Source organism: Penicillium verhagenii, assembly GCF_028828195.1.
Source record: "Penicillium verhagenii strain IBT 33310 chromosome Unknown utg000007l_segment0_segment0, whole genome shotgun sequence".
In the NCBI taxonomy this organism is placed as follows: Eukaryota; Fungi; Ascomycota; class Eurotiomycetes; order Eurotiales; family Aspergillaceae; genus Penicillium; species Penicillium verhagenii.
The window spans coordinates 3,175,921-3,200,925 of NW_026643171.1; the positions used below are offsets into that span (position 1 = coordinate 3,175,921).

The 25,005-nt window shown below is 49.2% G+C and overlaps 11 protein-coding genes across 11 annotated transcripts; 3 read left to right on the top strand and 8 right to left on the bottom strand.

Moving 5' to 3' along the window:
* Positions 1–8: 8 nt before the first annotated feature.
* On the bottom strand, positions 9–1,708 carry N7466_007841 (uncharacterized protein; the record flags this gene model as incomplete). Its single annotated transcript, XM_057167230.1, has 3 exons — positions 9–938; positions 1,026–1,340; positions 1,451–1,708. 3 exons carry the CDS (start codon positions 1,706–1,708, stop codon positions 9–11), a joined length of 1,503 nt encoding a protein of 500 aa, XP_057020271.1.
* Positions 1,709–2,778: 1,070 nt separating this feature from the next.
* On the bottom strand, positions 2,779–4,420 carry N7466_007842 (SUMO ligase MMS21; the record flags this gene model as incomplete). Its single annotated transcript, XM_057167231.1, has 2 exons — positions 2,779–3,571; positions 3,657–4,420. 2 exons carry the CDS (start codon positions 4,418–4,420, stop codon positions 2,779–2,781), a joined length of 1,557 nt encoding a protein of 518 aa, XP_057020272.1.
* Positions 4,421–4,857: 437 nt separating this feature from the next.
* abd1 (mRNA (guanine-N7)-methyltransferase) lies at positions 4,858–6,574 on the bottom strand (the record flags this gene model as incomplete). Its single annotated transcript, XM_057167232.1, has 3 exons — positions 4,858–4,892; positions 4,945–5,111; positions 5,166–6,574. 3 exons carry the CDS (start codon positions 6,572–6,574, stop codon positions 4,858–4,860), a joined length of 1,611 nt encoding a protein of 536 aa, XP_057020273.1.
* A 1,089-nt stretch (positions 6,575–7,663) lies between these two features.
* N7466_007844 (uncharacterized protein) lies at positions 7,664–9,154 on the bottom strand (the record flags this gene model as incomplete). Its single annotated transcript, XM_057167233.1, has 3 exons — positions 7,664–8,430; positions 8,486–8,569; positions 8,629–9,154. 3 exons carry the CDS (start codon positions 9,152–9,154, stop codon positions 7,664–7,666), a joined length of 1,377 nt encoding a protein of 458 aa, XP_057020274.1.
* Positions 9,155–9,544: 390 nt separating this feature from the next.
* On the top strand, positions 9,545–11,161 carry cox15 (cytochrome c oxidase assembly protein cox15; the record flags this gene model as incomplete). Its single annotated transcript, XM_057167234.1, has 2 exons — positions 9,545–9,930; positions 10,033–11,161. 2 exons carry the CDS (start codon positions 9,545–9,547, stop codon positions 11,159–11,161), a joined length of 1,515 nt encoding a protein of 504 aa, XP_057020275.1.
* Positions 11,162–11,477: 316 nt separating this feature from the next.
* Positions 11,478–12,572, bottom strand: N7466_007846 (uncharacterized protein; the record flags this gene model as incomplete). The annotated part of the gene is made up of 2 exons (XM_057167235.1): positions 11,478–12,410; positions 12,486–12,572. The coding sequence occupies 2 exons, from the start codon at positions 12,570–12,572 to the stop codon at positions 11,478–11,480; spliced, it is 1,020 nt and encodes a 339-aa protein (XP_057020276.1).
* A 925-nt stretch (positions 12,573–13,497) lies between these two features.
* N7466_007847 (lysine--tRNA ligase KRS1) lies at positions 13,498–15,440 on the bottom strand (the record flags this gene model as incomplete). Its single annotated transcript, XM_057167236.1, has 2 exons — positions 13,498–15,159; positions 15,225–15,440. The coding sequence occupies 2 exons, from the start codon at positions 15,438–15,440 to the stop codon at positions 13,498–13,500; spliced, it is 1,878 nt and encodes a 625-aa protein (XP_057020277.1).
* Positions 15,441–16,260: 820 nt separating this feature from the next.
* N7466_007848 (putative dynamin GTPase) lies at positions 16,261–18,962 on the top strand (the record flags this gene model as incomplete). The annotated part of the gene is made up of 2 exons (XM_057167237.1): positions 16,261–18,537; positions 18,603–18,962. 2 exons carry the CDS (start codon positions 16,261–16,263, stop codon positions 18,960–18,962), a joined length of 2,637 nt encoding a protein of 878 aa, XP_057020278.1.
* A 771-nt stretch (positions 18,963–19,733) lies between these two features.
* N7466_007849 (mannose-1-phosphate guanylyltransferase) lies at positions 19,734–21,271 on the top strand (the record flags this gene model as incomplete). The annotated part of the gene is made up of 4 exons (XM_057167238.1): positions 19,734–19,793; positions 19,861–19,917; positions 19,997–21,172; positions 21,245–21,271. The coding sequence occupies 4 exons, from the start codon at positions 19,734–19,736 to the stop codon at positions 21,269–21,271; spliced, it is 1,320 nt and encodes a 439-aa protein (XP_057020279.1).
* Positions 21,272–21,769: 498 nt separating this feature from the next.
* Positions 21,770–22,605, bottom strand: N7466_007850 (uncharacterized protein; the record flags this gene model as incomplete). Its single annotated transcript, XM_057167239.1, has 2 exons — positions 21,770–22,339; positions 22,453–22,605. 2 exons carry the CDS (start codon positions 22,603–22,605, stop codon positions 21,770–21,772), a joined length of 723 nt encoding a protein of 240 aa, XP_057020280.1.
* Positions 22,606–22,862: 257 nt separating this feature from the next.
* Positions 22,863–24,650, bottom strand: N7466_007851 (putative oxidoreductase, FAD-binding; the record flags this gene model as incomplete). The annotated part of the gene is made up of 1 exon (XM_057167240.1): positions 22,863–24,650. The coding sequence occupies one exon, from the start codon at positions 24,648–24,650 to the stop codon at positions 22,863–22,865; it is 1,788 nt and encodes a 595-aa protein (XP_057020281.1).
* Between the last annotated feature and the right edge of the window lie 355 nt (positions 24,651–25,005).

Consider the following 25,005-nt stretch of genomic DNA (forward strand, 5'->3'; position numbering starts at 1 on the left):
AAATCCACCTAATCATGCAGAGCCGTCTTCTCCCGAATCACACCAGGGGATAGGACATCCTCAATGGTCTCACCGGTACCTTCCAGATCGTCCTCGATGGGAACCGTGTCCTGGATCTTGTAGAGAATCACCGGTGCAGCAATTAGGAGCGATCCACACAGAAGGCCCCAGTTGGAAGCAAACTCATTCATGTAGGCCAGATTGTGTTCTCCATCCAGAGACCACATCACGGCCGCACCAGCAGACTGAAGACCCTTGTAGAAACCAGCCAAATTGGCGAGTTTGCGGCCGGAGTTACCGAGAGCACCCATCAGCCAGTATACGGTACCCTGCCACACGGCGTCGTAGAAGCCGTAGAAGAAGTACAGGAACATTGGGCCCACGAATCCAGGGGTCGTCCAGTCCCAGGGCTGGAAGGTCTTTTCGGCAATGGTTGCGCGGGTGTATTTCTTCTGCCAGGCATAGCCACCGCCCCAGATGGCCATGGTGAGGGTAAACAGAACTCCCAAAGCGATGCGCGCACGGGTGCTGCGGCGGATCGATTTGATATCCAGGAGTGGGCCGATGATGACGGCAGCTACGATTTGAGCGAACCAGTAAAGGAAGTTGTTGAGGGATTTGGTGCGGGTGTTGAAGTAGGCATTGTTGATACTGTTCATCTGGTAGGTGTAGAACCAGTTTGAGGACCAGAACATCGGGAAGAGCAGAACGATGTACGGCTGTGAGCGGATGGTATCCCAGAGACCGATGAACTCGGTCTTCCAGGTGGGACTCTTCATCAGAATCACGCGAGAACCGTCCGGACGGATGATTTTATCAGCGTCGCAGATGAAGAGAGCCAGGACAGCTCCAAAGGCCATGAGCACGATGAAAGCGATGTAGGTTCCGTCCGTGACATTTTTCTTCGTGGTGACGTGAATATTCTGGCCAAGAGGAATCTGGAGAGAGAAAGATATGAACCGTTAGTTTCTTCGATCTGCATATACTGGTGTCTCACCAAGGCAGGCAAGAGGGGGGATTGTTACCAAAGCACCAATACAAGCGCCGACATTGAAGATAGCCCAGAACCAAGCAAAGTAGTGACCTTTCTTCTGCTCAGGAGGGTACGACATCATGATGGCACCCTGAGCGGCCCACAGCAAGCCTGCGCATACACCCAGCAAAGCGCCCGCGAAGATATTGAAGCCGCCAACACTGGCATGCTCGGAGACCAGCAAACTGATAGCATAGATGCAATAACCTACGCCACCGAAAGACAAGGCCAGACGAACACCAATACGGTTAACAAAGGTTCCAGCGAAGAAACCAATGACAGCAAAGGTACTGTACAGCGCAGTGTTCTATGTGACCCAAAAAGAGATGAAGTTGTTAGTGAGAGCCGAGCCACGTGGGGAATAATCTGGGGAATGTGGAGTTTTTTTTTTCTGGGGAAAAGAATCGGATCACCTACCATGTTATCGGCCAAAGTGTTGGTGGTTTTACCACCTCCACCAAGACCACCCAAGGCGTTGAACATTCCGGGACACATGAAGCAAACGAAGGCGACCATGGCCAACTGGAAGCCGGGCGAAGCATACCAGGTGGTAAGCTTACCAATGCGCAGTGGTTTGTACATCCATCCCGCCGGGAGCTGGGAGTCGTCGAAGGAAGATTCGTAGTTCTCAGTGCGAGTTTCGGCAGACTTGGGATTTTCTTCCGTATCAGCCATGACTATTTTCTTTTCTTTTCTTTTTGTAAGAGAAGAAAAAAGCCAAAGAGGATATGGGGAAGAAAAAAGTAATTGGAAGGAAAGATGAAGGTTGAAAGTTGAAAGTTGAGTAAGGAAGAAGAGATTTGGAGAGGAAAGAGCAATAAGATAAAGGGAAGTTGACGTTTGAAAAACAAAGAGAATAAGCTAAAGAATGAAAATGATAAAAAATGATAAAAAGCCTCCCCAAAAGAATACGACCACGAGTTAAGGTAACATCCCGGCTTGATCCCCAACCGCTAAATCCCATTTAGCTTCAGGCTTTTAGAGCTGCGTTTTGCGGGGACTCGAGTCAGCCGACGAGGCGATTGGTTGATTGAGTTGGGGATAAACAACATTGGAACGGATCTTGTTCTCCGCTTTGATTAACTTCAGAGTTACACTTCACTGCACAAACCGCGTGATAGGCGTTGATGTGGTATCGACATCTGGATCGTTGCAGTGGCTGAAGAGAGAGAGAGAGAGAGAGATCAAGAGCCCTACAAGCCAAGTCCACATGTAGTTACTAGTAGCTTACTTACTAGTACTACTTAACTACTTAACTAGTTCAAGTTCTGCAAGTTATACTTAGTCAGATCTTCAACCAATGGGAGAATAGACATGTCAGCTTTTACTCTTCTCGGTTTAGCGTCAATTCTTTCAGGGAAATAAATACCGAGTCTGTTTCGAGTCTGTTTCGCATTCCAAATCCCACTGATAAGACCAAGGTAGATGGGAATTCGAATACGTAGCATTGCCAATATCTCATATATTGAAACACTGCCTATCTACAGTTGACGTTACTTCATCCGGCTGAAGGAAACGTTGAAATCGAAGGGAAACCTCGTAAAAGAAACATCTCTTCACATGTGGAAAGGTAAATTGAAAAGGAAGAGAAAAAAAAAAAAGGCTAAAAGAACCGAGGACAAATAGTAAGACGAGAATTTGGATCGATAATGCAGCGACTTTTCACGTGGACACTCGTATCTTTTCCAAAAATGCATGCCAATCGCACTTATCACTGAAGGTAAGCTAGCTCTCTATTACATGGCTCACTCTTCTTCCTCAGACTCTGCATCTTCGCTTGATTCCATATCCACATCTTCATCCTGGTTTGCTGATTCCTCGGAACCCTCACTTTCATCAGACTCCTCATTTTCCTCGTCATCATTAGTAGACATGGCCCCGTCAATGGGTTCGGCTTTGACTCGTGCACTAGAAACCGGAAGCTTAACTTCTTCGTCTAAATCCACATCAACGTCCACTTCCATATCGTCATCAATATCGTCGCTCCCCAAGGTGACCTCGTTACGATGACCCGCTGACCGAGGTTCATCTTCCTCTGCTTCCTGCTCAGCCAACCGCTTGGCGCGCTGTACCCGACGTAGCAGAGCCGCATCGGGCTGCAAATCACCTGCAGTCAAAGGAGTGGTGCAGACTGGACATTTGACTGAACGCTCGCGTCGCCCTTGGCGAACAGCAATTGTAGTATTGCTGCGTGCAATCATGTTGTGGATAGCCTCGCGTTCGAAGCTGTGTGGACATTTGGTGCTGGTAACCGGGTCCTGGTATGGGAGCAATGTAAGGGGGCACTTTAAAGAAGTGATCTCTCTCTGAATAGCAATATCATCATCCGAATCCGGAGCTGAGGGCTCCTGACGACCGCGCCCAGACCGATTCCGTCGACCAGAGGTATTTTGAGACTGTGTTGCAGAGGATGTGTCGGGATCTTCCATATATTGGAACCAAGTCGATGAATGTGGCAGAGGCGGGGCTTCGTTGTGGGGGAATTTGCTATCATGCACTGCGCGGTAAAACCCAACGTAGGAATTATGAGTAGCATATCTGGATATCATAGTTAGTCATATACCGGTGAAGATAGTACCAGCCGTATATAGTATATATAGCGCAGCCACCAGCAAGATCATACCTTTCAGTCAAGGTCATCCCGTCCCATTTCTGAGCCCCAGTTTCAATACCCTCCCGCACTCTTCGACTCGGTGGATTCTGAGAATAGCGCTCTCTCGCTTCCTGATCCTGCGCCACCTCAAAATTCTCATCCGCCGGGTCGTCCCCATCCTCATCATCATCTCCTCTTGGCTGCTGCCTCCCACCTGCCCTCGTTCTCCTCGGCTCCATATTGGCATTTTGTGCATCTTCGTCTCGATTAACGTGCTCAACAGACTTGGCCAGCTCCTCCAGCCTGAACGTCATATCAATCATATTGCGGACCTTTTCTTCCATCTGTCTGGTCACCTCGTCAGTTTTGCGCTCCAAGACACCAAGTTCCTCCATCTCTTCAGTCTCATTTTCATCGGCATCCTCCTCTTCATTAGAATCACCCTCCGCGTCTTTCCTTTGGGCCCTAGCGCGTCGCCGTTCTTTGGCTGTCTCGTAGCGCATCCGCGCTTCTTGGAGCCGCTCGTTTACATCGCCTCCTGAGTTGGTGAGTTCTTGCACAGCATGGGAGATATGGATCCCCAAGTCTCTGTAGTTACTGCTGGAGAGCAATGCTTTTAGCTGGCGATTGGTTTCGAAGTTGAGAGGGTCCGAGGGAGGTTCATAGGGTGGCATTTCAGGGACATTTGTTGACCAGGCTGTGCTTCTTTGTGCGCTCGAGGGACCGCGAGATTGTGCGCTTGATGGTGCGCGCGATTGTGACATCCGCTGGCGCGCGGGGGTCGAGTACATCATTTCTTCTCAGACCAGACGCCTCGGGGTTCACAGTTGGAAATTGGGATTGTGATTATGGCTTGCGTTGTCTTGAGCAGTGGACGAGTTCGAGTTTGGGATAGATTGAAAAGGAGTAGGTTGCGTTGGTGTGACTTGTGAACAAAGAAGTGCATCTTCAAAGACTTGACCCAAAACGCGTCGCGACCCGCACTAGTCCTGATCAGGCTACAAATGGACGCGATAAGAGATAAGCCCAATCCCTTATCGCTTATCGCGTATCACTATAAGTAGTAGTATGTAGTGGCCGCATGTATGGAAAGATCACGATGGTCAGACACTTCCAAGTAGGATCTGGTAGTATCGAATGTTTAGTATCTAGTGTAAAAATCTACATTTCATAAAGCAATTCTAAAAAAATTCACTTTCACAATAGTAAAGGAGGTCTTGGTACAGCTTCTTTAGACCTTGTAGAAACAAAAGGCGTGGTAGAAACCTAGGAATGATTAACAACTGCCCGAGTGTTCTAGGAATGGATGTATACTCACTGGCCGCCTCCTTCTCCTCCTCTGTCATTGCCAGAGCACCTGTAGCCCGATCTCTAACCCCCATACGCTCACTGAGCGGTCCCAGCTCGCGGTCGTTCTTCTCATCTTCCCAGATATCCAGGAAAGGCTTACGATATTGCAGCTCAAGGTTATAATCCTCGGTCAGACTAGGATGGCAGATTAGTGATAAGCATGGCAAATGAAGATGACTCGGCACCTACGCTCGGAATGCCTCCCAGGGAACGACATATTCAGGCACCTCCTCGACGGCCTCGCGCATGAAGTAGGTATATCTCCATCCAAATGGCGGACGGAAGACACCGTCCTCGGGGGTCGCACCAGGGAATCGGACACGATAGATATCATTGCCCCATTCGCACTTCTCCTCCTCTTCAACCTCTCCATCTTCGGGAGCCTCAGACTGGGGAGGCTTGGCGGCCTCACGCCCTCGACGCTGTTCATGGTACGCACTGACACGGCTTGTGATCATATCCGAGTTCGGGCACACTCCGATGAACCGACCACCTTTCTTCAGGCATCCAGCGACATTGCTCAGCATCTGGCGCGTCTTTTCTTCGCTCTCGAATGCATAATGAATCGCGAACATGGATGTGATAACATCAAACCCACCTCCTGCACCCCATCGCGACGCCATAATAGACCCTCCGGGACCAGCATTTGCATCAAAGCCAACCTGCTGAATGATCCGGACATCGCCCAGCGACTCGCCAAAGCAATCCTTCGTCTGGAACTCTCCATGGAATAGTGGAGGAGGCGGGCGCCGACCCCGCTGTCTCCCAGGACCAGACCGCATAGAGGCGTACCGATCCCGCGCCTGCTCGATAGAGATATTGGCCGGGTCCAGTCCAACATAAAGTTCCACCTTCTGCGGTGCAAGCTGCCATTTCCCCAAATCACCACCCTTTCCACATCCCAAATCAAGCACAAGAAGCTTCTTATCATCCACGGGAGGTGGACCCATGCTATCATCCGCCCAATCCTTGGTATCATTGAAGCGCGCCCCGAATTCCTCATCCGGCGCGAACTTCTGAATCAACGTACTCTTCACCCAATTATTGAAGCTACGCAGCCCCTTTATCTTACTCTCTGTTTTGCGCCACTCGCGGCCACGCTCGGGAACCGCATTGTAGTGCTGTCGCACTACATCGGACACACCGCGACCCCGGGACATTCGCTCTGCATCTTCCAATTCTTGACGGTCACGATCCTCTTGTCTCCGTCTGATGGTCTCCCGGTCAACTATTCCCATGCGGGCACCACCGCCTGGCCGCTTGCGTTTGGGCGCATCATCGGCGGGTGGAGGACTACGAGGTTGGAGGGGAGAGCGAGATCGGCGAGATTGGGGCTCGCGAGAAGGGTTGTGAGGGCTGCGTGAGCGATCACGCCGTGAGAAGACCGAAGGTGGCGTACGGCCGCGCTTTCGTTGGCTTTCTTGCATTCGTCTGCGTTTGGAGGTATGACCGGACGTGTTCTGCTGGTTATCGGTTCCTGCGCCGTGGTCGTCGTTGAACCTGCGCTCTGAAGCTCCTGGTGAAGCCGATGCTCCATTTCTGTTCGCTTCCTGGGACATTCTATGAGCTCCTGGTCTTGAGCCGGGCGAGCGGTCCATTTTGTAAGGAAGAGGAGTGGTTGGTGAGTCGAGCTGAAAAAAAGATTGGGATTTCAAGGTTGGAGGTTTTTTGTAGGTGGAGATATGGCGATGCTGGTGCACAAAATGCTTAAAAAGGTAATAAAATGAAGAAGGGTCTCCTTGGAGATACGAGCAATAATGAAGGATCAAGTTAAATCAATCAAGGCTGTACGGAATAGGTGTGAAGAGATGAGTTTCCTCTAAGAGGAAGGGAGCTCCGCTATGGGTCTTAGAGGCGGGAACCAATGAAAGCGAACATCCTACTACTGATAGACGTACTGTACAACAGTGGCTTCTCATAAGTTTCCATCTCTCAGTTTTCACCGCCATTTTTCACCGCCTACACCAGTAGGTAACGCCTACTCTATATAGACACGTTCTAGCGCGTACAAATAAAAACATTCATCATATTATTAGTAATAGTATACGACTTCAAGACCTGTATTTAAACTAAACTTAATATAATGACCGCCTGCTCACGATGATAGATAGAATGGAATAATTGGATTTTGTAACGGCAGAATACTAGGTTTTGGTGCGTCAGAAATAAGAGCGGTGAGAATGGAAGGATGGAAACTTATGAAAAGCCACTGTACTGTTGATATGCCTACATGGCTCTAATTCCAAGGTTTAAAACATTACAGTGCTACTATACTACTAGTAGTATATGGTCAAAAAGTCTTTGGGAGATACTAGCAAGGAGACTTTCACTGACAGGGTTCCAAGCGCCTGGGAAGGTGAAGGGCGTTCAAATGTTGGAAGTTCATGTGTATCTGATTCTGGACTCTGGAGTATGGAGTACAGAAAATACGCATGCAATCTCGGACGTAACCTTGGAGGTTGACAGCAGATTAAATACACCCATCAGTTGTACTGGAAAATTTCAGACCACTCTAGTATTAGGTATAAGGATAAAAGGCATGATTATATGCACATTCAATGTTTGAACTAGACAAGTTTCCTCCCGAGGTCCGGTCATTCATATTTCGATCCCAAAACGCCGTATAAATGGTAAATGCTAGGAACGAAACAAATGAAAATGTACATCACGAAGGAACATCAAGGGTATTATTTGGGCAGAACAGATTTCCGGCCTGGAGATTTGGACGATAAGGATTGTCGTATGCGTCGGATCTTGGCCCACCACTCGCGGTCTGTGGACTTCCGGCTTTCGCCATTTCCCTCATTAGGAATCGACTCCTCCAGGGGCGTGCTGGGTCTACTATTCATCATACCCGTAGATGCGACAGATCGGAGTTGTCGGCGGTGCTTCACCTTGCATGCCTCGGCCACGACCTGCCATCCACTGCGCAAACCATCCGTCTTTTCATTCGGTTTGCCTGTCCCACTCTGTGTCACTGGATCAATCCATGGACAGTAATCCATGTGCTCTGAAACAACATCCAAAGATGTATAAACTGTGACATCTCCGTTTGCCTTGGGCTTATACATCCATAGACCCAGTCGGCGAAAGCAGGCTTTGCATCCAACTAGGCCTGCAGCTCCATCGGCGACAGAATCCCACCCAAAGAAAGCCATTGCAAGTGCTGTTTGATTCACGAGCTTCGATGGCTCTGCTGCGGGTTGTGGTGTAGGGGTTCCGGCCTCTTCATTGGGTTCTGCTTCGGAGCTAGTTGCCTCTGGGGCCTTGTCAGAGTCCTTGAACCACTCCGTAGGTAAGATTTTGATGAGGGCAGCCATTTCGAATCCTTCGGGGGTTTCAATAGCGCTTTCGGCTGGTAATTTATCACCCAAATTTACAATGTTCACATAACGATCATGGAGCTTAGCAATAGCCGTGTCTGTATTTGCTAATTGCAGATGCTGAATAGTAGCTGGAATAATGTCAAAATTTGAAGAGAGATACTCGAAGATTTGTTTTAGACATACCATCACAACCTTTATTGCGCCATGGGCAGTTCTCACCATGGGCTTCACTTAGCCGCTTTGCATACTCGTCGACGAGCGTCGCACCTGTTCCATTCATTTAGTCCGAAGCTTCCTCGATATGAAAATTCAGTAGGGAAACTTACGAACTTCTTTGCGCTCCTGGACTTTGTCTGCGTCGTATCCATCCAGCTCGTCAATCTCATCGGGCAGTTTCACAACTACTGAGCCGCCGCAGCCACTGACACAGCTCACTCGCATAGAATCGGTACAAATCCAGCCACGCTTAGCCCATTGCACTTCATTGATCGGTGTAGGCTTATAAGTCCATCGGTCCACCCGACGGAAAGTTTCCAGTCGCTCGAGGAAGGTGTCGCGGTCCCAAGGAACAAAGGTCGGGCGCTTCGTCAAGGAAGATGAGGATGTTCGAGATATGGGACGGGAAGGCTTTAATATGGAATTTCGCACAGAGATTGGATCGGAACTATCGTTGTCGGTCAGACGGACCTTTTTGATCGAGAGACTGGCTGGCGGACGGTCCGGCGCGCCTGCGGCTGTGGATGTTGACGCTGACGCCGAGGGTTTGGGTGCATTTTCAGGAGCGAGAGGTTTGGAAATAGATTCCAAGACCCGGTGGAATTTTCGTTTCTTTGATTCCACAGCGTACGACATGGTGGATTTGGATGATGAAGTTGTTGAATCGGACAAGGTGAGCACTTCGCGATTTGGAGCTCCGAGAGAGATTCAAGGGTGCCTCAGGCAGCATGTTGTGTCACTGCTCTACCAAATCACATTGGAACACTAGGGATATTTAAAAGAACCAGTGACTTAATTTATGAGAGCCATTGTAAATTGTGAAATTATAAGAAAATATTTTATTTTATTCAATTCAGAAAGTACTCGTCTGTTGACGCTATTGACAGTGCATACTCCGATTGGCAAGCAAATCCCTCATTCCTGATTGGTCCCACAGCTAAATGACCCGCAATAATCGCATGATCTCCGTAAATCGAGGGTTCGCTTTTTCTTCTTCTCCAGTTTCCCCTCTCATTCACCTTCACCATGGCTTCTCTGGGCAAATCTCTGCCATTATGGCGGAGTCTTGCGCCCCGTCTGTCCAAGGACCTATCCACATGTCATCAATGCCTTCGAAACCAGGGTTACGCCTCCAAATCCATCCGCCAATATGGCACAATGCCTCCCGCTCAGCCAAACAAGACCCGCTCGTCCCTCTTTACCGACAAGAACCGTCAATTCTTTACTCATAGCCTTCGTCAATCTGCCGCTTCACATGCAGTCTCGGGTGCAGTGGCGGAAACTTCCACCAAGGCAAAGTCGAGCATGCCCAAGATCAGTTCCAAGTCCGTCGCATATTGGCTTTTGGGTAGTGCAGCGAGTGTGTTTGGTATTGTTGTGTTTGGTGGCTTGACTCGTCTCACTGAATCTGGGTTAGTCGATTGAGGATCCCTTCGTGTGTCTTATATTGGGAGGAACTAGGGGGAGAGAGAGAAATCGAGTTGCGGAAGCTGACGGGATAAATATGAATACAGGTTGAGTATCACCGAATGGCGACCTGTTACTGGCTCTATGCCACCCATGAACGCGGAGGACTGGGAATCCGAATTTGCGAAATACCGTGCCTCCCCCGAATTCCAGCTGTTGAACCCGCATATGAATCTGTCCGAATTTAAATCGATCTACTACATGGAATGGATCCACCGGCTCTGGGGCCGATTCGTGGGTCTATCGTTTGTCCTGCCCGCTGTCTACTTTGTCGCCCGGAAGAAGGTCTCCAGCCCTATGGCCTACCGTCTCTTTGGCATTGCTAGTTTGATTGGATTCCAGGGTTTCCTGGGCTGGTGGATGGTCAAGTCTGGATTGAAGGATGATCTCTTTGCGCCAGGAAGCAACCCTCGTGTCAGCCAGTACCGTTTGACCGCTCACTTGGGTGCTGCTTTCACCTGCTACGTTGCTATGCTGTGGAATGGTCTCGCTATCTTGCGATCTCACCGATTGATGAAGGACCCCGTGGCTGGACTGAAGCAACTCGAGGCACTCCGCGACCCTCGTCTCGCAATCTTCCGTCGTTGTGTCGCTGGTCTGGCTCTTCTGGTCTTTACTACTGCCATGTCTGGTGGTCTTGTCGCTGGTCTTGATGCTGGTCTTATTTACAATGAGTTCCCCTACATGGGTACCGGTCTTGCACCCCCAACCAAAGAGCTGTTTGATCCCCGCTACTCTCGTCTCGAAGATCGTTCTGACCTCTGGTGGCGCAACATGCTGGAGAACCCCTCGCTTGTCCAGCTTGATCACCGTATCCTCGCTATGACTACCTTTACTTCGATTATGGCTCTGTGGGCCTACAGCCGTCGCTCGCCCACTGTTAAGCGTCTCTTGCCTGCCGCTGCGCGTAAGGGTATGCACGGTGTTGTGGGCTTCGCCTGCATGCAGGTTGGTCTCGGTATCACAACCTTGCTCTACCTCGTTCCTATCCCGCTTGCTTCTGCCCACCAAGCTGGAAGTGTGTTGCTTTTGACTTGGGTCATGGTTCTGGGTAGCCGTGTCTGGAATCCGTCTCGTACCGCGAAGCTGTTGCAGATGGCTGCCAAGGGTCGTGGCCAACCTGTTTCGTTCTCGCAGACCTATGCGTCACGCTCGAGCGGCGTGAAGCAACTGTAAGAGAATTGCTTGCATGTAAGAATACGTTGACCAAGGCAGGATTCTGGTCAATCTCTGTGCCTTGTTTGTTCTGATACCATCTCCATTCCTGTTTCTCTGGATTGACTTATTATCCACTTGTATTAGTTTACTGTTGATTCCATGCTATATACTGTACAAATTCTTGAGATTTCAATAAAACTTTCTGTCATTGATCATTCTTAACTAAACGTTCTTCTAATATCTGTAGTCGTCAAACAATCCCCATTTGAAGCAATTTAGAAAGCCAAAACCACATTGTCAAACACTCGGTCAGTTCTTGTCACACAAGCTTTCTTTACTCAGCCATGTCAATAGGTCTCGCCCGTCGAGATGGGTTCCGTCTGGGGTTCTCGAACTCTTCGCCTCCTATCTCATAATCGAACATCCATCCTCGCGAAGCCACCAAGCCCAGAACATCATTACCGACTTCCACATTGCCACCTTCCGTCTCCCCAGATCCAGAATTAGTGACGGTATGCTGTTGGTCCAAGTCCGCACCTTCGTTGCTAACCGGGTCCTTCTTCGCAGAAGGGGAGGATGAGAAATTGATCAACGCGTTGGCGGCCTCACGGTCCTCAGCTGTGCTCACCATTCCACCTTCGCTTTGAGCGTTATCCACAGCAGTAACAGGCGAGGGGCTGCGGGGTTTGGCAACAGCTCCACTTGTGGTTCGTGCAGGTAAAGCAGGGGATTCGGCGACTGAAGATGGTGCAGGCTCGTTGGTCTCGTCAGCGGGGACATGAATATCGGAGAACGACTTGTGACTTCTGTTTCCACCGCGCTCGTTGAGGCACCTGCGGCAGCATTGCCAGCCACATTTAGTGCAGCGTGTCATTCCGTCTCTGTTGCGGTGGTTGCACGTGTCACATTTTGCAGTGTGGGCGGCCACCTCGGTGAATTCGACGACGACATCTTTCGTCATGGTGTTTTTGGGCCGCATTGGTAGCTTGTATGCAATAGGAAGTGTTTTGCGAGTTGAAGTTTTGCTCGTGCTTTTCTTCGCCTGAACCTGGCGGACACTTGGTGTTGCCTTTTCGAATACTTTCGTGGAGTTCTTTGGCCGCTTTGATGGAGGTGAGGTGACGTCGCTGCTGAGAGAGTCTCGTTTTCTTTTGGCCTGAGGTGATGGAGTGGTAGTTGTAATGGATGGGGGAGGTGAAATGCCGTTGTGCCCAATCGGGGTCAGAAGGTTAGGAATGGAGAGAGGGGCGAGGGTTTGCTGGTAGCCCTATTCAAATCATCAGTTGGCAAAATGAACATAAAGTGTTGAGTAAACTTCAACTTTGATTCAGGTTAGAGATACAAACCCAAGGGGCTCGAGGAGATGGTAATCGACGTGTTTGGTAAAACGTCTAATTTTGAATGTCAAAGTAAGCTTCTTGATCAACATGGGGGTTGTTCCATCACAATTTGGTAGAATGAAAAGGAAAGAGCTTTGGAAAGGAGAATTTGAACGTTCAGGTTTTCGCCTTACAGGATCTGTGGGGGTAGGGTAAATCGGCCTTCCTTGAATGGGATACCATGTGCCTTCGCAAGCCCTACCGCCATAAAGCTTTGGATATGATGCAAGAGATGGATTGTGAGGTAGGACTGGTTCGGACAATGCATGTGGATAAGGGTTATGATGAGGCCATCCCCCATAGAGATAGGGCGGTGCATGTCCCAGACCTGGAGGAAGTATGTCAAAATAGCCACATGCAGGCGGTTCAGCATAAACCGAAGGGTCTCGAGGTGGCCTATCCAGTGGAGGATCTTGCGATACCCTACTCATGGCTAGAGAAAGAATATTTGACCCAGTTGATAAAAGAATTAACAAACCAAAAAAGAAATATGATGGAAGTATGCAACTAGTAATGATGATGGGAAGATAGAGAGAGTGTTGGAGAAGGTAGGTAGAGATTGAAGAAGAGTGTTCTTTATTTATTATGCATTGCCTAACGGCTTCTTCCAGGATACGGGCCATACGGCATCTTAACTTGGGATGATCCTATGCAGCATGTCAACATATAACTTGAAGAAATGGGGGTCAACTGGCACATAGTACTAGTATGTAGCAGTATGTGCGGCGGCCGACAACCGCCAAGTGCCATAACCCAATTTCAATGTTAGTAGTAGTATATGGTCTAGGTATACAAATAGTCCAGCAGTCAAAGGGTAGTGTAGTGTGAAGTAAAGCGACACAAAGCTTCAAATATTTTAAGATACCTAACTTCTTCTTATCTGATGCATTCCTCGTAAAATCCATTGTATCCGCATGGCTGAAAGAAAGGCCAATATATCCGGTGTACACCAAAATTCCAACTCAGACACTCAATTCAATTATTTGTGGGCTGCAAGGTGCATGTTAGTGACACTGGCTCGTGGAAATTACAGGATATTAATAACATACGAATTCCTTCCTCGGGCTGGGGTTCAATTCCAACAACCTCGGCAGCAGTCTTGGTCTCGCCCTGGGTCTTGTCATCCTTCATGAAGGGGAAGGTGAGAACCTCCTTGATACTGTAGTTGTTGGTGAGGAACATGACCAAACGGTCAATACCCAAGCCCCAACCACCGGTCGGGGGTAGTCCGTACTCAAGGGAGGTACAGAAAGTCTCGTCGACCAATTGGGCCTCGTCATCTCCCTGGTCCTTCTGGCGGGCTTGCTCCTCGAAACGCAGACGCTGATCGAAGGGGTCGTTCAACTCGGTGTACGAGTTACAGATCTCCTTTCCGATACAGAAAGCCTCGAAACGCTCGCAAATACCAGGCTTGACACGGTCGTACTTGGCCAAGGGGGACATCATCTGGGGGTGGCCGAAAATGAAGGTCGGGTTGACGCAGGTGTCTTCAATGAATTCACCAACCATCTTGTCCAGCATGCGGGCATTGGTCTGCGGCGGTGAGCAGTCAAGGTTCATCTTCTTGAGCATCTTCTTGAGGAAGTCATTGGTCTCCTGGGTGTGGAGCTGATCACTAGGGGGGAACTTCTCCCCACAGGCCTCTTCCAAGGCAGGCATCATCTCCACTCGCCGCCAGGGAGCCTTCCAGTTGACGTTGTACTCCTTGCCGTCCTGGCTGTGGAAGACAGTTTCGTACCCACCGGTGAGCTCCTTAACCAAGCCCGAAACCAACTCTTCAGTCATGGTCATCAGGTCGTACATATCGGCATAGGCCATGTAGAATTCACAAGTGGTGAATTCAGGGTTGTGGGTCAGATCAATACCCTCGTTACGGAATTGACGTCCCATTTCGTAGACTCTCTCAAGTCCACCAACAATCAACTGCTTCAGGTACAACTCCGGGGCAATACGCATGAAGAGGTTCATATCGTGCTCGTTATGGTGGGTGACAAAAGGCTTGGCGGTAGCACCACCGGCAATGGCGTTCATCATAGGGGTCTCGACCTCAGTGAAATCACGAGAGTCGAGGTAGTGTCGGATGTAGCTGACAATCTTGGCACGGGTGCGGAAGATGTTGCGAGAGCGGTCGTTCATGATCAAGTCCAGGTAACGCTGACGGTAACGCTGCTCCTTGTCCTGGAAACCGTAGTGCTCGGAGGGAATGGCGTGCAAGCAGGGCGACAGAAGGATGACCTCAGTCGCAAAGATGGAGAGTTCACCATCGGGTCGGTTCTTCGGGGCGGTACGGCCGGGGAAACCGACAACACCGATAATGTCACCTCTGCGGAGATGCTCGTGCTGGTCCTCGAAAGGCACAGTGGAAGAGCTGTTCTGAGCCTGGCACATGACCTGGATCTTGACACCCTCGGCGCGAATGTCGTAGAATGTGAGCTTGTTACCGGAGGAACGCTTGGTGTAGATACGACCGGCGATGCGGACAGGGATGTCGGGCTTCTGCTCGCCCTTCTGAAGACCCTCGTACTCCTTCAGGTACTCACGCAGGTCCTTGGTGACCTGGAACTTGTGGGGGTAGGGATCCGGGTTCTTGGTCTCGCGAAGCTTGTTGATTCTCTTGCTACGGATCTCAAAGTATTGCTGTGAAAAAGGGAAACAATGGTCAGCATGTATGTCAATTGGAGTGATACACAGACCAGACTTACGTTGGGGGTCAGGTTTGACTCGTCATCCTCGGCGGAGACCTTCTTCTCGGCCTTGGGGGGAGCGGCGGCTTCCTTCTCCTTCTTCTTGTTCTCCTTCTCACGCAGCTTCTGGCGTCTCTTCAATTCGGACTTGGACACCTTTTCGCCGGTGACCTCGTCGAGCAGCAGGTTGGCCATAGAGACCTCAGCCTCCTTGACAGGGTTGGAATCCGCCATGATTGTGGTTGACAAGAGATCAAAAGTGGATGGTGGGAGAATAAGGAAGGAGGGGCAAATGAAATTTTGGGCGTTGAGTCACCCCTCGGTCGCTCCTGATTGGCTACAGCCCAACTACAGGAATCTCATGACATCAAATCTGCTAACTTTTAGTTGCTTGAACCTGATGATGAAGTTTGGATTTTCGTTTATATAATTAAAGCTACAATTGAAGCATTGGAGCTTTTGGAGGTTTGAATTGTACTAGTAGGTATACGATATGGTACTTTGCCAGAGCTATTTCAATTCAAATGTTGTCCAGCCCAGAATTACTAGATTGGGGGTTAGGGCTTAGGGCCAGTGGGGCTCTTTACCCCGCTTGTCGGGAAGTATACAAGAGTAACAACGATGAAGTATACTAGACATTCTGAAGTATTTGAAGCATTTGAAAAACGTCAACCTAGTTAGACAGATCCCACTTGCTAGAAATGCACTGAGAATAATCAAGATTGGCATTTTGTAACCTAACCCCCTTCCACTATCAACAAAAAACTTCGTTGCAGACCCTGAGGGAAACCATCTAGTTCAATTCATGTAAGACTTTTTTGGAAATCTTGAAGATTTCAACCCCCGGGACTTTCCTGTTTATTTTTATTTTTTTTTCTCTATAAAAGCCGAAACTTCAGCTTCATGCTTCCTCCTTCCTTCCTCCTCTTCCTCCATCTTCAACCCATTTCTATCCTCCATCTACGCATACTTTCCTTCATCATCTTCTCTCTACTTTCCATCAACATCCCCATTAAGCCATATTTCCCTTGTTTGTTAATATTATCAAAATAGCATGTCTGCCAGTGGCTATCGTCAGTCCCCAAGGCCCAAATCGGAAGACTCGTTGTTCTGCACCCCCATGTTCACCACACCTACTGGCCGTCTCCCCCAGCCCGCTTCGAACTTGCTCTCGCCTATCCGAAGACCCCTTTTTGGCTCTCGGGACTCTCAAACCACTGCAATGGCGTACAACACTCAATTATCTCATCACTCTGCCAACAGAAACATGGACAATCCTTACACTGCTGCTCCCCCATCGGACAGCGTCCTCGCATCGCTCGATCGAATGACGCTGGATATGAGAGACCTCGTTCGGAAAGTGCAGAAGCTGAGTCATCTAGGCATAGAAGATAGCAAGATTGCCCTCCCGAAGGTGTGTGTTGTGGGCGACCAGAGTACTGGAAAGTCTTCGCTTATAGAAGCGATTTCCGAGATCCGCGTGCCTCGAAGCGCAGGAACCTGCACGAGGTGTCCGATGGAGATTGTTCTTCGGGAGAGTGAGCCAGATCAGCCCTGGAGATGCACCATCTCGCTCGTCCGGGGGTGGTGGTATGATCCCCAAAAGACTTTGAAGCACATGATCCCAAAGGACGAACGATCCGAATACTTGGGACCTTGGCTCCGCAGGGATACGCAAGATGAGGAAGAGTTTGTTACGCTGGTGGATAGGAGTCAGGTCCAGGATGCTATTTGGTGGGCACAGTTGGCAATCTTAAACCCCACAGCGGAATCACAGGAGTATGTTCCAGGAAAGAACGAGAATACCTCGACTAACATTGAGGTAAAATTTTCACCCAACATCGTCCGTCTCGATATTTCGGCTCCGGACTTTCCCAATCTGTCATTTTATGACTTGCCCGGCGTGATTAATCAGCCGGACCATGATGACGAGAAATATCTCGTCACGCTAGTCGAAAGACTAGTAAAGCAATACATTAGTCAAGAGAACTGTATAGTTCTCCTGACTCTATCAATGACCGACGACGCATCCAATTCAAGTGCAGCTCGCATCATGCGTGGAGTGAAGGGGGCCAAAGACCGCACTCTAGGTGTCCTGACAAAGCCGGACCGCCTGGCAATTACTGATGAGTCTTATCAGCAATGGGCTGAGATTCTAGACGGCAAGAAGTTTCATTTGGGCCACGGATACTACGTCGTCTGTAACAATCCAAGCCCAGCCGTGGACCACTGCATTGCTAGGCAGGAAGAGGAAACGTTCTTTGGGGGGCCGTTCTGGTCGAGTCAGATGGCTTCCTATCAAGATCGTTTTGGAGTCCGTAAGCTTCAAGCGGCCCTTTCTGATGTTCTTATGGCACAAATACAAAAGTGTTTGCCCAACATCATCAAACAGATCGATGAAAAAGCAATGAGGATCGATGAAGAGCTCAAAACGCTCCCGGACCCACCGGCGGATAACTTGCAAAGGATCCTCATTGAGAAAGTTCTGACCCTAGGACTTAGGTTTCACGGGCTTTTCAACGATGGGGCCGAAAATAGGCATTTGCATCAAAGTTGGAATAACCTGATTCTGGACTTCCAGAAGGCCCTGGAGAAAACACAGCCCCGGATCCGTCTAGCCTCTATTTATGATGGCGCTTACTTCAAAGAAAGAATGGATGTCGATATGGAAGCACCAGGAGCATATTCCCCCCGCACCAAAAGAAAAGGAGCGGCGGTGGAAGAGAACGCACCCAGTGTGGAACCGCAGGCCCAGCAGCCTGCCATCACGAGAAAAGTCTTCTTGACCAATCATTTTGCAAAATGGGAAGAACCTCCACGCTTCGAGCTGGAAGATATCCGGCGCATTAAGCAAGAGTGTCAGCGAGCTGGGATACCCAATCAGATCGAACCAAGTGCGATTCAAACGTTGAACCGCCAGATGATCGAGCACTGGGGGGATGTTGCAAGAGACTTCGTGGTCGCCCTTCACCGTGTGGTCCAGAAGGCTATTCTCATGACCCTGGATGAGGTCATAGCCCTCTATCACCAGACCGGGCTCTATCGAGAGCTACAACGGATCATTGGAGAATACCTTGACTCGATCGAGGCTCAATTCCTGGACGCTGTCACGGCGTACTTTGAGATGGAGCGTGTGAGCACGCTCACAATGGCGCAAATGGAACACAAGGAGCGAACAAATCGCTCCTTGAAGCTCCTCCTTGAACGCCGAGAGGCAGCCAGAGCCAAATGCTGGCAGCGAGTTCGGGGCCGTCCTGAAGAAGATTACACCAAGGTCACCGCCGCAGATCTCGGTCCTGATCCGTTCAGTCAGGAAATTGAAATGATGGCTGTGAGTTTCCTTTCGCTTTTTTGTTAGGTTTTTTTTTTTTTTTTTTTCGAATGCTAATCTTGCAGAACGCTCGGGGCTATTACGAGATCGCAAGGATGCGGTTTACTGATGTGGTCTGCCTCTTAGCCGAATCGAAGGTCCGACGGAAGTGCCGAGATGAACTGAAGCTGACCCTCGATGCTCAGATCAACGCTGCGACCCCGGAGCGATGCAGCGAGTTGATGGCGGAGGATCCTGAGCGAGAAGCCCGTCGGAGCCATTTGAGCAAGCAGCGGAAAAAACTTGCACAAGCCCAGGAGTGGCTTAGTGCCGTCTATAAAGTGGACGACGAAGATATGGAGGTACCTTCGGACATTACCATGGGTGAGCACGAAGGTCTCCAAGATTGGGATGATAATTTTGCAGAAAGTGGCTTGTCGATTTGATAAATTGTGAAAATGTGTGATGATGTGGACATCTGGAGCGTTGGAAAATTGTACGCCTGTTTTCATAGATTTTGATTTTTGTGACTTTTAATGATAACATTTGAATATTTAAATTTGTCAACTGGTGGATTGAATAGAGAGAAGGCGAGATTATTATGACAATAGTAGATTGAGACACTAGTATATCCCATTTACAGCCATCATTACTTAGTAATTTACGGTATTTTGTTATGGCTCATCTGAGGTAGTTCATGAAGCGCTTACCTGATCGTATGATTCGTATCGTATCGCACGTGGATTGAATGTATGTTTTGTTTTGTTTTGTTCTGTTCTGTTTTGTTTTGTTCTGTTTGTCTGTTTTGCTTGGGCCCGACCAGTTGACGTCACCATCGAAGCGGTCTATTTACTTCAGTATTTACTAGTAGTAAGTTACTATCTCGGTGGGGTGTTTGGTGAAACGTGATGATCGGCAAATAACCTTGAATCCAGTTGAGTCAGGGTTGAATTGGCACTGACAATAGCAATAACAATACAAACCCACCATTTACAAAATGTGGAGCATAGTATAATTCATTATATACTAGTAGTTGATCAAATAGTCAGTTCAATTGTTCGGGCAAAAAAAAAAGTCGATCATCCGCAATTGTCAGGTGAGCTCGCCCGAAAGCGTCTTGTCTTGGCAACCCTCCCCGGAGCTCTCTCACTGATTCCGGCCAGGTGTCTTCCTAGAAAACATTGAATTATTTCAACTGTTCTTCTCTTTCGACAATCATGCTCCAAGTACCCATTCGGGATCAATCTAACATGGGCTCTACCAAGGCTGTAATTCTGGTATGGACCGCCCGCAATCATGCACTGCATCCCACCTCACCGTTTTATTTACTGACACATGCAATAGGTCGGAGGTCCCTCGCGGGGCACTCGTTTCCGCCCATTGTCGCTCGATGTACCCAAGGTGCGTGCTTGACTTTCATCCAATTCAATCGTGATCATACCTAGCAGAGCGATCCTGACGCTTTTTTCCTGCTTGATAGCCCCTTTTCGAAGTCGCTGGCCACCCGATCATCCACCACTGCTTCACTGCCCTCGCCAAGGTCCCCGACGTTCGTGAGGTCATTCTGGTTGGATACTACGATGAGACTGTCTTCCGTGACTTTATCAAGGACGCCGGCAAGGAATTCCCCCAGTTCCGCATCCAGTACCTGCGCGAATACACTGCGTTGGGCACCGCCGGCGGTCTGTACCACTTCCGTGATGCAATTCTCAAGGGCAAGCCCGAGCGATTGCTCGTCTTGAACGCCGACGTCTGCTGCTCCTTCCCTCTGGGTGAAATGCTGCGTCTGTTCGAGGAAAAGGACGCCGAGGCCGTGATTCTGGGTACGCGGGTGAGCAACGATGCCGCCACCAACTTCGGTTGCATTGTCTCCGACTCCCATACCAAGCGTGTTCTGCACTACGTCGAGAAGCCCGAGTCTCACATCTCCAACCTCATTAACTGCGGTGTCTACCTGTTCGCCACCGAGTGTATCTTCCCCGCCATCCGCAGCGCCATCAAGCGTCGCACCACCCGTCCCCGCATGCTCTCCTACCCTTCCTCCGACAACCTGGAGTCATCCTTTGTCGCCACCGGTGACGACGAGGATAGCGAGAAGAGCGAGATGCTTCGTCTGGAGCAGGACATTCTCTCTGATCTCGCGGACAGCAACCGCTTCTTCGTTCACGAGACCAAGGACTTCTGGCGTCAGATCAAGACCGCTGGTTCGGCTGTGCCTGCCAACGCTCTGTACCTCCAGAAGGCTTTCCAGGCCCAGTCGGAGGAGCTTACCCCTCCCTCTGCTATGATTGTGCCTCCGGTCTTCATTCACCCCACTGCGACCGTTGACCCGACCGCCAAGTTGGGCCCGAACGTCTCCATTGGTCCCCGTGTGGTTGTTGGCGCTGGCGCCCGTATCAAGGACTCCATCGTCCTTGAGGACACAGAGATTCGCCACGATGCCTGTGTGATGCACTCTATTATTGGATGGAGCAGCCGTATTGGCGCCTGGGCTCGTGTGGAAGGTACCCCTATCGCGCTTGGCAGCCACTCTACCAGCATCGTTAAGCAGGGTGTCAAGGTTCAGAGCATCACTATCCTGGGTAAAGAGTGCGGTGTTGGCGATGAAGTCCGTGTGCAAAACTGTGTTTGCCTCCCTTACAAGGAGCTTAAGCGGGTATGTCTTTCTCTCTTTTTTCTACTAAATTGTCCTGGTTTTCCGTACTAACACCATTCCCCCTCGATCCAGGACGTTGCCAACGAAGTTATCATGTAAACGAATGTCAATTTCGATCTCTTTGGTTCCTGCTTTGAAAAAATACCACCCTGCCTATCTTGTCTATATCGAGCGGCCTTCATTTATTTGTCTCCAATTCGTGCCATGGGATGGCCATTTGCTTTGCCACCATTCACATACTTTTCTTCCATCTTGCTTTTAAGGTAGAATGCAGCATATTGAAGTCGTTTAGAGACAAAATCTAATCTTTTTTTTTCTATCTAACCATGTCTTGGATGTTATTTCCAACTTTTACATACATATCCAAGGGGCAATCCAATTCCCATAAAAACGCCGTCATGTCAATGCGGTCATCAACGAAGCCAAAAAAAAAAAAAAAAAAAAAGCAGCCCCAAATCGCAAGAATCATGAACCGGCATCAGATCTGGGTGCTCAATGTCAAGATCCAGATAAAAACAGCAATACCAACAAATATAACCGCTCAAATATCCATCAAAATAGACCGTCAAAATAGACCGTCATAACTCAACCAATAAATCACCGGTGCATAATAGGATCATAGCCTGTCTGCCCCCGCCTACTCATGCCCTGTGCAGCGTCATAGTACTCCGCCGCCTCACCAGCATGACTATGCTCAGTATCATGCGTATAGGCAGTGTTGGTATGAGAATACCCGCCCGACATAACAGCCGGGACAGCCTCATAAGAACCATTCCCCGCCAACGCATCCCGCTCACCGGCCAACTTCAGCTCCATGTGATCCTCTCCCGCAAGTCCATACGCGCCCAGTCTGTTCTGACGCCGACGGACGATGCCGTCGAGAGCCAGCATTGCGATGTATGAGGCCGTTGCAAGGATGGTGAATGAGAAGAGGGCCTTGTACATCCTGCAGACGTTTTCGCCGGTCGAGTTTCCCCAGTATTCGGCCGTGCAGGAGGTGAGGATGGTGTGGGACATATTGTAGCTTATAAGAGCTAGGCCGAGGGCCCATAGGAGGAGGATGATGATGTTGAGGACTATGGAGAGTTTGGTGTTGAGGCTGCAGGCGCAGTTTATGAAGGATGTGAAGATGATGTTTAGAAGGGAGAAGAGAGAGACGATGAGGAGCTGTTACATGTTAGTTTTTAACTTCCTTTCATATTTTTTTTTGGGATGCTTGTAGTCCGTCGTTGTGCTCTTGTTTATTTGTGTTGATGATCTGGTTGCTGTGGAGAACTTACAATCAGAAAGGCAAAGGGTAATTTGTATCCATCAGCGTGGAGATGAATGATAAACACGGCCAGAACAATGCCGACTATCAGTGATGATAGAAAGCTGAGGATACGGATTCCATGGAAAGGAAGAGCCGGGTAATCGGAGGGTTTGGATCGCATTGTGGAGTGTGACTCGTGAGTATTGAAAAGAGTCCCCTTGGGCCCTTGGATTATTTGTAGTAAACATGTTACATGATCAGCGCTTCCCAGACACGGGGCGTGCGTCACGGGGGCTATTTTTATCGCGGCTGTGTACGTAGTACGTATGGTCCGGTATGGAGTAAACGAAAACTCTTGGCTTTTCATACTAGTACATTGTTAAGGTATTTTAAAAAGTAGTATAAAAATTCTTGAAAAAACCCCAAGTTAAATACTGGTCAATAATTAAAATTCTCGTACATAACTTTCTTTCCTTCCAACCAAGTCAGAACTTTTTGCTGCAAGGCAGTCCCTGCGCATAGATACCAAATATCAGCCAACGAATGATCCAAATCATCATCCTGCATCCTACGTTGCTCAACATGTGCATCAGACGACTTGACAGTCTCATAAAATGAGCGAAGACGATCATCCATGTCCGAACTAACTCCGGTAACAAAAAGCGTAGTAGAAGCAGCCAATCGAGGCCATCGCTGGAACAAATCCTGCACCAATCCCATATCATGAATCGACACCGACCAGAATAATCGAAGGCGATCGAGGGCAAGATCTGGAAGTTGCCCGATTAGAGGCGTGATACCAATCCCACCCGCTACAAAGGGGAGGATCGTGTTGTCGTTCATAGAGAAACGAAAAGTGCCTCCAAATCCCTTGAGGGGCACTTCCAGTCTCGCTTGCTCGTTTGCATGAAAAAGATAGTCAGTCACTTTCCCATGCAGACGAATCATGAGTTCGAACTCGTTAGCCGGTAGATCGCGATTTGGAGAAGATGATACGGTGAATGTTCGGATAAAGTCATCGTTCAAACTAGTGGGATCGTCGTCGCGCATATGACTATATCCTAGATTTAGTTCCTCTTCGAATGACAAAGTCGCATATTGGCCCGGAATCCAGGAGATAGGGTTTGGGCTTGAAACACGGAATCGAAATCGTTTGATTGTTGGTGTGATGGTCTCTTTCTTAATCAAAGTTGCGGTCATATCCCCGGCTGTCTCTGCCGTAGGTATGCTTTTTTCTGTTGAGAGATAACGAACGGTCGGGTTGTATGGGGATAGCTCGCCGGCTTCACCACGAAAAGCTAACCCGTTACGCACGAATCTTGCCGCTGTTATTTTCATGCGGATGGCAAGATTGGAACGAGGTAGAATTTCAGCGGCGTCTTTACCAACAAGTGTTTGAGTGTCACCGGTGACGTAGAGCACATCCCCGGTCTCGAAGTCTGGAATCACATAGCCCGCCCGCGGGTTAAGCTGCAGGTTTCCCAACGTTTGGTAGAGTCTGTTCCCAGAATACTCGGGATAGACGAGAACTGCGCCGCTTGTGTCATTTGACTCAACGCGTATAAAGCCAGGAGGTCCACCACGTATATTGGTATCCATGTCTGTCTTTTCACGAGATGATGACACAAACATTGTATCTGCACGGGAAAGTAGGTCGATGGCTGCCTGGGTCAATTGCGGTTTGTCGGATAGGATGGTTGGATTGAAATGAGCGGGAACGATGTGTCTTTTGTTCAAATACTTTGGACAATTTCCGAGGCTTTCTTCGATCTTGACAACAAGCTGTGCCTGTGCCACGTCTCCGTCGTTGAGAGACCCTGCCATCATCCGGCCAAACAACTTCACTCTTCGTCGATTTTCCAAATCAATTGCCAGTCCAGAAACCATTTTTCCTTGCCGGGGGGCCATTTCCTCATATTTGCTGTTCATTTCATCTTGATTGCCGAGTAGTTCTCTGACGACGGGATCACCTCTGCTGTCAACTAGTGCGCGAAGCCCAATGATAGATTCGGCGATGGGACCTGCGAAGCCTGCTTGGCCACCCCACAGTGTTGACCATGGCCGACCTTTCTCATCCAATGTACCAAGTGCAACAAGTGGGGCCTGCTGTAGAAAAGCTCCCGCTCTGGGGCTTAGGAATGGTGTTGAAGGGTTATCGACTTCAGGCGCATTGAGCAGGTGATGGACCTTCTCTTCTCCATCGTGCCAGGGCATTGGGCCGGTCATAATTAAAGGCATCCTGAGAAGCCGACGTGTTAGTAGAGATGAATTGGATTGATTTGACGTGAACCTCACGTCATGTCAGATACGACATTTCTGTGGTTTTGTACCGCGCTTACAGCATCTTCCAGAAGGCTATTATTAATCCTCGTCAAGGCCTCCCAACTCCAAACAACATCGAGTCTTCAAACTTCCACGGTTGGATTTTTGGGAGATAGCAGTAATATTCCAATAAAAATGTCCATTGATGTTATGCTTTATATCTTCCCCTCGTTAATGCATTCATTCATCATGCTCATCTCGCTGATCTCGAGAGTCCGTAGCTTCTATAGCTCCCCGTAGCTCCATAATCCTAGATGTT